Below are 11,291 nucleotides of genomic sequence, written 5' to 3'. Positions count from 1 at the left end.
GACAAGAATCTATGTTGAGTTTCCAAACGTGGGCAAGATTTCCCTGATCTTTTACTTTAACACATATTCAATGCACCGGCTGCTAGTAATTTATCAACAATGAATGAAGCAGCCCAAAGTCTTTTAGTTACTCTTCATTTCACTGACATATCTTTGACCTGTAAGCATACATAAATGTACCTCAGGGTGGCCAGAAACAATCTGCTAATTTTCCAGAAACTTTCTGATCAGAAAAGTGCAAAGATCAGAGAAAGCACCTGGGGCCTCAAAGCAAGGTGGTTTTCTCTTGTGCACCCAAATGGTCATGGACAGCTTTAACAGAAGATGGAGTCAGTTTGGGCACTAACTGGTTTTTTTCAGTGTATATCTAGAAGTTAATTATTAGTCTTTTTTGTTATTGGATTTTTTTTTTTTCCTAATGTGACGACACAAATGATACCAAGATATTTGCTAGCTGATCAATTTTGGGTACTAGAAGAAACAGATAAGACAAAGAAGGAAGAGGGAAGAACAGGATTAGAAAATGTTTAAAATTCTTAAAAAACGCTTCAGTTAAGAAGAAATTTTGAAAGAGCCAAACTTTTTTAAAATGATGATTTTTAAAGGTAAAAAGTTCTCTGAGCAGCTGAAGGAAATTTTACAAAGCTCATGTCCTTCATATCGCAGATGAGGCCTTCAGACTCTCACTCAGAGACAATTTACTTTTATAAAGAGCTCTTACAAGCTGGTGACTTAGTGACTGTATAAGGTTCAAAAAGCTTATTAGATCATTTCTCTTGTAACCTCACTACTTAGCACAAAGCCTGGTACATAGAGTGGGCTCAATAAATATTCGTTAACTAAGGAGACAGATAGGAGCAGTGTTTAGTAGTTGTTGTTGGAGGCAGGTCCATATGATTGGGAGGAGTGATGGTCTGAAATCCATAGGAGTGGGAAAGTCACCATGACCGTACACCACGGTTACCACTTTGAAAACTCACAGTCCAGTACCGCCTATAACTGCCATGGACAGTAATGACCCCAAGTCATTAGGAAAACATTCAGTTTTATTTAATTCTCATTTAATAAAAGTCAGGGAGCTATACAACCTTTAAAAAAATATTTCCATTAGGATTAACATTGTCCCTCAATGGGAACACACGTTTAGGTTTCCTTTGCAAAATATAATCTCGATGGCATAATATCACGTATCTTTAAAAAACATATACCTTGGTTCTTTCTATTCCAGCATGTCTAATTCTATAGTATCTCTGGCAGATACAGAAAGTACGCTTTTTCTTTGTCTTTTTGGTTTATTAAGCCTCCCAGTAAAGAACTTTAATATATTCCACATATCTGATCTTCCTGTCTCAGTTATGAAGCAGTACAGGATTGGATCAGCAACACAGTTTAAACTTGTTAATGCAACTGTGATTCTATAGATCTTATAACTCTGCTTCCCAGACTTGGAATGGTCAAACATTTGTTCTTTTACGTTCATATCATGCTCTAAAATGCTGCGAATCAGCAGCATCACATGAAAGGGAGTAAAACACAAGATAAAAGTCAGCGTGATACAAATGAGTAGTTTTATGATTCTCTTCTTTTCCCTGTTTTCCGTGGCTTGATTTTGCCGCACAGCTTGGTAAACTTTCTTGTTGCAAGTCATTATAACGACCAGAGGTATCATATAACCTATACACGTCCTAGCAAAGTTAAACCTGATTTGCCAGTTCTCCAAAGGATATTTGTCATAGCATAAGGTAAAGTTAGACTTCTTGGCATCACAATATTCGACAGCTGTTTCGTCTTCCCACAGAATGACAGCATTGAGGATGGTTTCCAAAATCCAGATGGTGAGGCTGACCACGAATGCGCATTTTCTTGACCTTAGGAAAAAGAACCTCAGCGGGTAGACCACTGCCAAACAGCGATCAATCGCGATGCAGGTGAGGAAAGCTGTGCTGCTGTAAAAGTTCAGGTACATGAAAAAAGCGCTCCCTTTGCACAAGGCAGGAGAGAACGTCCAGTTGTCTCTATTCCAAGTATAATTGATCCACAGAGGGAGAGTAGAGGCATACAGCAGGTCCGAGAGGGATAAACTGAAGAGGTAAATGCCCAGTTCGTTTTCTTGCTTTGCCTGCAGAAAAGACACACACAGAGAACCGATGTTGGCTGGAATGCTGACTATCACCACAAAGACGTAAACAACTGGAAACAAGTAGTGGTCCAAGTCATGCTGCTCGTCGATACACGTGCTGTTCATTGCTTCTGTTTAAGGGGTCGATTACATCTGTTCTCAGACAGTAAATAGCAAACTGAGTCTTGCCTCTTGGTGATTTGCTTTCAACACCTAATTCTCTTTTGCTAAGACGGTGTCAGCTTTCCTTTGCTTTCAAATGTCCTGATTGGTTCATCGGTGGTCTTCAAGATGAACGGAGATCAATTTTCACACAGGTATCGATGGGTGGAGGTCAGGGTTCAGGCTCCTGGCAGTTACGAAAGGAATCAGTCGATTTTAAGGTGCAGAAGTCTGAACACTTATTATCACAGAAGGCTGACGAAGAGCTCTGGACGATGAACTAGGTTATCCAGCAGTTTTCATGGAGTGCTGTCTCCAGTTTAGTCTTCTTCACAAAACTCAGAGGAGATTGGTGCAAATGTGAATATACGAGGTTTCATTTTCACAGAGGTTGGCATCTCTTTTTAAAATGCTTTTGTTTCTGTAATGAAAAACAAACTAGAATAGTTTGGACGCTTAAAAGAGACCATAATTTTTGAAAGAATCTCATTTCATTCATTGAGGATATCAAAAGGCACTAAATTTCACACCGTGAAGGTGCTTAAAAAGGGAAAATGGTCTAGCAGACTTCAGTAAATGAAATCAAGCGGGGATATTTGACTTATTTCAAATAAGAATCACTCAAAGGACGCTGGGTTAGAAGGAATTATGTTTCCCACTGGACGTAATCTAAGAATGCAAAATTAAACTCAAAAGTCATTGTAGAAGCTAATTTTTTAAAAAAGATGGCAAATTCAGTTATTTATTTGTAATCAGTAAATGCTTTTGAGTGTATGGTAAACTGTGTGAGTACAGCATTTCAAGTTTTTAATTTCATATGCAATCTCTGTATAAGGCACTTATTTTCAAAATAAGCTTATGAGCCAAGAAAAAATTGTCATAAGAGGTTTGACAAAATGAAGCATTTGAAAATACAGCAGCTTGTTGAGCCTTCATAAATAATTAAGCAACACTACCTCACTTGTTTTTCCTTCCCTTTCTCTGAGGGCTAATTTACTTTATCATTCTCATACTCTTGTGAAATACAGGGCAGAATGTTCTCGATTCTGGGTAATATCTTATGATCTTCAGTTTCTACCATTTATATCTGATTGGTTACAAGCCTAGTTTTCTAAAAAGATCTGATGTTGTAGATTCAACATCTACAGAAAGAAAAGAGAAAGAAAGAGGGAAGCCATCCTCCTCTCCACACCAAAACCGGGAAGTAGTGAGGTCTGCTGCTGCTTCACTGATTTATCTGAGGGGATATTCACACAAAGCTCTGTGGGGTCACCACGCTGGGAAAGGAAGTCATGCCCTCTTCCTGAGTAAGCCAGAGAGTGAACCAGGTCCAGAGCCTGGAGTGTGGATCACACAGCACAAAACGGAGAACTGCAATTCCTGAAATCACCTCGCGTTTCCACACTAAAGAGATGAATCAAATCCTTTCAGATCAATAGGGAATCCTGCCAGAGAGGGAAAAGGGGAGCAAGAGCTAAGATCAGAGAGGTAAGTGAGCTGGGCACCCTAGGGCGTATGTGGATCTGGAGGGAATAATTCTGATGGCAGAGAACCAGGGACAGAGCGTGGGCCACACAGGCAGCAAGTGGCGCTTGGCCATCCAACACCTGCTGGGGTCCAGGAGCCTCTGCCCTCAAAATAAAGAAGCTGAAAACACACTTCATAGGTATTTACAGGCCGCAGGGAAAGTTGGCAAGTTCCCTGTCTTAGCATTATTTCTTTGAGGAATTCTCAGAAAAAAAACCCCTCTTCTATCCATGGCCTCTGGTTGGTCCTCACTTGGGATCTGAGTCTGAGACTACACTACTAGTTTCATTCTGAAAACGTAAGGTCAACAGTGACTCAATACTGGGTCTATGTGCTCAGCTTCATTAGTCACCAGGGAACTACAGACTAAAACCACTAAAACAACTACGCATTCACCAGAATAAATGAAATGCAAAAGACAGCAAATATTAATACCAAGCCTTGCTGATGCAGAGCATCTGAAACTCTCATATATTGTTGGGTGGAAAACTGTTTGGCTCTTACGCAAATCTTACGGTTCAGCAACTCTACTTCTAGGTATGTGCTCAACAGTAAGACATAACGTGGTTCCCAAGGCACATGCGGTAGAATTAGAATGTTCACAGTAGCATTATTCGTAATATCCCCCAACTGGAATGCCTAATAGCAATAGAAAAGATGCTTTTGAACCATGGTGCTGGAGAAGGCTTTTCAGAGTCCCTTGGACAGCAAGGGGATCAAACCAGTCCATCCTAAAGGAAATCAGTTCTGAATATTCATTGGAAGGACTGATGCTGAAGCTGAAGCTCCAGTGCTTTAGCTAACTGAAATGGAGCTAACTGACTCATTGGAAAAGACCCTGATGCTGGGAAAGATTGAGGGCAGGAGGAGAAGGGGGCGACAGAGGATGAAATGGTTGGATATCATTGACTCAACGGACATGAGTTTGTGCAAGCTCCGGGAGATGGTGAAGGTCAGGGAAGCCTGGAATGCTGCAGTCCATGGGGTCGCAAAGAGTCAGAAACGACTGAGCAACTGAACAACAACAAAAAATCTATACATCAATAAAAGGAACAAATCACTCTTACATGCAATGATGCAGCTGAAGTTCGGAAACAATGCAGACGGATAGAAAAAGGCAGGCACGAAGGGTCCATGCTGTCTGGTTAAGAACCAGGTAGTGTTAATCTGTGCCTTCAGAAATGAGGATAGCTCTCCGTTTATTGAGGGCTTTCTGCATGCCGGACTCCATGTTAATGGCATGTATATTTGTTATAATACATGTTTTACAACTCTGCTGTTTATTACAATTCTGTATTACAAAGAAGAATTGAGCAACGTATTAGGCAATTAGCCCCCAGTTACCTGCCTGCTCTTGGTAGAACTTGGCTGCAATCCTAGGTTGTAATTCTGAAGTCTCTTGACTCTTAACTACTTTGTCTTCTACGTTGATATAAAAGTACTTTAGAAATCTGAAGTATTTTTAGGGTTTGGGTCTTCCAGCTATAATAGCTCTTCTAATTAAAGAAAATGACGTCAATAATAATTTCTGCAAACTAGATATAAAATAACCCTAAACTTTCTAAAAGGCTTTACTTTTATATTCTCTATTAAACTGCGCGGATTTCAAATAAACATGTGAGAGCGATCATCTCACGTCATGTCTCACACTCAGTGACAGCACGTCTTTGTTTCCTTATATTTGTCAACATGTTTTCTTCAGAAGATTAAAAGTGTTCCTTTTCAGCAATTTATGAGGCAACACATTTTATTTAGGCTTTTATTTTTCCTGTATTTGCTTTTAGGAATAGATGGCTAAAACCGAGCAAATATCCTGCTAACACTGTTAAAAAAAAAAAAATTCTTTGAGTTGGGAGGCTGAATTTTGAAGGGTCTATTGTTTAGATCAGGAACCATCTGTGAATTGTTTTAAAGTTGGAATGAATTATGTTTCACCACTCCTAATGTGGTGATAAAGAAAATGTAAGTTGGCCCCCTGGGAGTGGGAAGGAACCTCGTGTAGTCCCATTCTTCTCAACAGCGCCCGTCTGCCTTGCTTCAGGCAGCCATGGAGAATGTCACGTTGAACGTTTAGCTGTTGTAAAAAGCTGAGAAAGAGGAGTCAGGTGGCAGTGGCCTTTGGGGAGGGGCTGGGGTGCGACAGGAAGAGGGCACCGAGAGGCCTTCTGAGAACCGAATGGCGCTCTCTTTCTTGATGTGAGTGTTGCTGTGAACAACCTCAGGCTGCAGCCACGGGTCGCAAAGAGCCAGACGCGCCTGAGCGCCTGAGCGCAGCACCACAGCACACGAACAAGCTTGTAACAAGCTTGAGCAAGTTCGTAAAAATGCATCAGGCTGTAAGCTTTGGATGCGTGCATTTTTTTCCACATACGGGTTATGTTGTGGTTAAGGTTAAAAAGTGGAATCAAAAGGCTGTGTGCGATGAGACGTAGAGAATCTTGACACTTAACACCTGGATTTCCTGTGGGTGGAGCGGACGTGCCTTCCTAAGAAATGCTATGATTCTACTCCTTTCCTCACATATAAAAGGCAATTTATAGAAGCACAACAAAACAGTAACTTAGGTAATTTGAAAATGAATTCATCTAAAACAAAGGCTTACCAGATGGCAAAGTGAGTGTACTAGGGTCCTGGAAGAAACCAATAGAAATCATACCCTGAGGAGAGCCCCCTTGCCCCAGGCTTTAAAGAATTCTCACAGATAGGGTTCTATCAAATATGAACTGATTAAAATGCCCTCCGTCCACACACACAGACACACAGACTCGATTTCAAAAATAGATAAAAAGAGCAAACATCCTGCTACCACACAGAGAGAAAACAGACACAGACAGAAATTAGCTACTATGTGTGAGATTCAGCAAACAAACAGGAAAGAAGAGACCCGGATCCCCAAAAGCCTTAATGAAATTAATAGACATACAGCACAAAACAAGCAGGCCCAATATGTTCAAGAAATAAAAGAAGGGGTCTGAACATATGAATAAGGACCCAGAGACAATGAAAGATAACTAAGAATATAAAAGATGGAAAGAGTCTTTTCAGAAATAACAACTGCAATAACTTAAAACTCAACACAGGGACTAACCAACTGACCAACTCCAGTTGAAGAGAAAATTAGTATGTTGCAAGGTAGAGTTCAAGAAGTAAGACAAAATTATGAGAGTGTTAAAGAGATGTGAAAATACCATAACACAGAGATAAGGAGGATAAAGTGAAAAGATCAGCATATGCATAATTGAAGTTCCTGAAGGACAGAAGAAAGTGGGGGAGAGGTGACATTAGAAAAGATGTCTGAAAGTGATGCTGGACAAGGCATCCTCAGATTATGAAGCTCAGCAAATCCCAAATAAGATTAGAAACAAACAGAGATGGAAATCTCTCCTTAGATGCGTTGCAATCAAGCTTCAGATCACCAAAGACTAAGAAAAAAAAAAAAAATGAGCCAGGGAGAAAAAACGGATTACCTATGAAGGATGAAATTTCAACCAAGACCTTTTCAACAGCAATGATAACAGAAACCAGAAGGTAGTGGATTGATATTTCCAAATTGCTATGAAAAAAATGTCATCCTTTAATAGCCTCCTCAACAGAACTAAACTCTAAAATGAGAGCACAAATAAGGATGTTTGAAGATAAAACTACCACTGAGACCACTGACCCCACAATCCTCATTAAAGAGACTTCTAAAGAACGTAAGAGAAGAAGGAAAATGTCCCAGATGCCCAGAATAGAATAAGCTACCAAGGATGGAATTCTCATGGTTACACAACATTACATCCATGATCAGGCTTACGGGTCTGGGGGAGAAATTTAGACCATGAAAATATTCTTCCTTAGAAGTGGGACTGGGGGAGCTGGGTGATGGGCAGGAAGGGACCCCTTCCTCCTTTGTCCATGGTACTCAGCAAATAAGCATCTTTGTTTTTTTTGAAGGAGTACTTCCCCGGTGGTCCAGCGGTTAAGAATCTGCCTACAGATGCTGGGGGACCCAGATTCAGCCCCTAGTCCCGGAAGATGATGCACTTCGGAGAGGCAACTAAGCCTGCGCACCGCAACTGCTGAAGCCCACGCACCGAGTGCTCGTGCTCCCCAACGAGAGGAGCCCCCTCCGTGCGAAGCCCGCGCTCCACGCCTGCAGAGCAGCCCCACCCCGTTCGTCCCAGCTACGGAAAGCCGGTGCGCGGCGACAAAGACCCGGCGCAGCCAAAGATAAACGCGTCTTGAAAAAAAGATAAGAAGGATCAATTGGAAAAAAATGATTTTGAGACGACTTACAAAATTCTCAACAGAATACATTTCGTTCTTTGCAGAAACATTTCCTGCCTTGGCTAAAACAGCTGCGAGACTACATGGTTTGGTGAAGCAGGTCCTGAGTGCCTTCTGGGTGGGAGCACAGAGGCGGTGGTTACGGAGGCTTGTGGTTGCGTCGTGTGGGCTCTGGAAACTCAAAGGCCGTCAACAGTTCATGGGGGACTGTGACCACGTGCGTTTCTTTATCTGTTTCAGTTTTCACAGGTGTAACTCAGCAACCATTTTATAGAGTTCTTGTGAGGACTGAACGAGATGACCCGTGAAGCCCAGCACTAAGAACGTGGTAAGCCTTTACTCCACGCGAGCTGTTCTGATGACAACACTGGTTTTTGTTCAGTTGCTAAGTCGTGTCCAACTCCTTTGAGACCCATGGACTGCAGAGCGCCAGGCTCCTCTGTCCGTGGGATTTCCCAGGCAAGAACACTGGAGTGAGCCGCCCTTTCCTCCTCCAAAGATTCTTCCTGACCTAGGGACTGATCTTGCGCCTCCTGCATTGGCAGCTGAGTTCTTTACCGCTGAGCCCCTAGGGAAACCCAGCAACGCTGGTAGTCTCTGTTCTCTCCTGCACCTCCTGAGTGGAGATCATCTTTGGCCAGCTATCCAGAGCATAGCGGAGAAGCCAGAGGCACTCAGAGTGCAAGTTACATAATAACACTTCACGTGTCATACCAAACTCCCAAGTGGACAGCTGTTAGATTAATTTGTGTGAATCTCAGATTAAAATGGAACCCATAGTTCTTATCATTCATGCTTCTTTTCAGATATTGTTTTCACTACTTTAATCATATCTTGAGAAAATTGCCTTTAGATCCGGTGCTGAGAAATTTGGGCTAAGGGTTTTGATTCTGACTTTAATTTCTACCTAATGCCTAAAGAAGATAACCCACAGCTTCTAAAACAATACAAACCATTGATGACAATGATCCCAAGATAAAACGAGTTCTAGGAAACCTTTGCCTTCACTTATCAGTTGAAAAGCTACTTATTAAGACTCTCCTATGTGTCAGACAAGTGATAGTCACCTATTAGGTTATTAATTAATACTGGAAATATTATTTTCAATTTTATTAATAACACGGGAAACACTCATACTGGAAATATTATTTTCAAATTTCACGTTATTTCTGATGGTATAGAAACCTACCATAGACCACTATGCTGGTGAAACAGTGGTGCTGGACGGCTCTATAGCCAGGAGTTCGCTCGTTTCTTCCTAACCACTTAATTTCCACTTTGTCACTATGCTGTTTCCTATAGAGGAAGTAGAGCATGAACATTCCCCTTTTATGTTTTGATAGTTTTACCTAACTATTTTACACGAAAATTTTGACATTTTTTATTACCACTCTAAGTAGAGAAACCATATGTCATCCTCATGTCTCCCTGTCTTGTAACATCACATTTATGCAGCCTAAACTGGCCAAATGTTGCAAATATCACTGACAACCATTCAAAAGTATGTTAGCTACTTAAAATTTTATTTTTTAATCTTACACTTACCCATGTTCCTTGGGACGGTGATTCTGTTGATTGAGGAGTCAGATAAATCTGCTTGCACCCAGAAGAGAAACCAGCATTGTTGAGGGGACAGGAAATTGAACTCATATGTCGTCATAAACCAATGAGGAAGCAGCATCTTAATGAGATGCAAGTACATTATCCAAGTTTGAGCAACAGACGTCTCCTATGTATTTTTAAAGATGCTTTATTTATTATTTACTGTCATATAATTTTTATAAATCACTTTTCTCTTTGTGTCTTAGTTACAATTGTATACTGATATTATATGTGCTTTATTTAATAGAATATGTACTAGAATCTCATTCATTTGTTCATTCCCTCTTTCATTTATCTGTCAACACATATATCTATCCTACTCTGAGGGCATTGTGCTGGGAAATATATAGGACCTGGTTCTAATCCGTAAGGGGCTTATCACTTAGTGAAGGAGATAATAACCACCAAAATGGATAAATACTCCAAGAGAGATACAGAAAGATAGGATGAGTCGTTGGATGTGTGAAATATGGCTGTATGAAACAGGAGAAGAGATTGTAGCTGGGATCAGGGTGATCAACATCCTAGGAGAAAAAGAGTAGAGAGAATGGAGATTGGGTATATAGAGAGCTTTGCGGGTATGCTTAGTCGATTTTCCAGGCAGGAATACCAGCGTGGGTTGCCATTTTCTCCTCCAGAGTATCTTCCTGACCCAGGGATCGAACCTGTGTCTCCTCTGTCTCCTGCACTGCAGGCCAATTTTTTTTTTTTTTTTTTTTACTACTGAGCCACTGGGGAAACCCCACATAAAAAGCATATTCATTTCTTAATGGTGCGAGCTGCAGTAGCCAACTTGGTAAAGATTTTTTTAAAAGGTATTAATGGGATGAAAGTGAAAGTGGAGGGTGGAAAAGGTGGCTTAAAGCTCAACATTCAGAAAACGAAGATCATGGCATCCAGTCCCATCACTTCATGGGAAATAGATGGGGAAACAGTGGAAACAGTGTCAGACTTTATTTTGGGGGGCTCCAAAATCACTGCAGATGGTGATTGCAGCCATGAAATTAAAAGACACTTACTCCTTGGAAGAAAAGTTATGACCAACCTAGATAGCATATTCAAAAGCAGAGACATTACTTTGCCAATAAAGGTCCGTCTAGTCAAGGCTATGGTTTTTCCAGGGGTCATGTATGGATGTGAGAGTTGGACTGTGAAGAAGGCTGAGTGCCGAAGAACTGATGCTTTTGAACTGTGGTGTTGGAGAAGACTCTTGAGAGTCCCTTGGACTGCAAGGAGATCCAACCAGTCCATTCTGAAGGAGACCAGCCCTGGGATTTCCTCGGAGGGAATGATGCTGGAGCTGAAACTCCAGTACTTTGGCCACCTCATTCGAAGAGTTGACTCATTGGAAAAGACTCTGATGCTGGGAGAGATTGGGGGCAGGAGGAGAAGGGGACGACAGAGGATGAGATGGCTGGACGGCATCACTGACTCGATGGACGTGAGTCTGAGTGAACTCCGGGAGTTGGTGATGGACAGGGAGGCCTGGCGTGCTGCGATTCATGGGGTTGCAAAGAGTCGGACATGACTGAGTGACTGAACTGAATGGGATTAAGTACATAGTATGTTATTATAGGGGCTTCCCTGGTGGTGCAGAGATTAAAGCGTCTGC

At 41.5% G+C, this 11,291-nt stretch overlaps 1 protein-coding gene across 1 annotated transcript; it reads right to left on the bottom strand.

Annotated features, from left to right (window-relative positions):
• Positions 1 to 1,028: 1,028 nt before the first annotated feature.
• Positions 1,029 to 9,703, bottom strand: GPR65 (G protein-coupled receptor 65). The gene is made up of 2 exons (XM_004010830.5): positions 9,623 to 9,703; positions 1,029 to 2,702 (listed from the first exon to the last, which is right to left on the bottom strand). The coding sequence occupies exon 2, from the start codon at positions 2,243 to 2,245 to the stop codon at positions 1,220 to 1,222; it is 1,026 nt and encodes a 341-aa protein (XP_004010879.1). The 5' UTR covers positions 2,246 to 2,702; positions 9,623 to 9,703; the 3' UTR covers positions 1,029 to 1,219.
• Positions 9,704 to 11,291: the final 1,588 nt, after the last annotated feature.

The sequence above is a fragment of the Ovis aries genome, chromosome 7 (genome assembly GCF_016772045.2).
Source record: "Ovis aries strain OAR_USU_Benz2616 breed Rambouillet chromosome 7, ARS-UI_Ramb_v3.0, whole genome shotgun sequence".
In the NCBI taxonomy this organism is placed as follows: Eukaryota; Metazoa; Chordata; class Mammalia; order Artiodactyla; family Bovidae; genus Ovis; species Ovis aries.
This window is presented reverse-complemented; position numbering and strand designations above follow the sequence as displayed.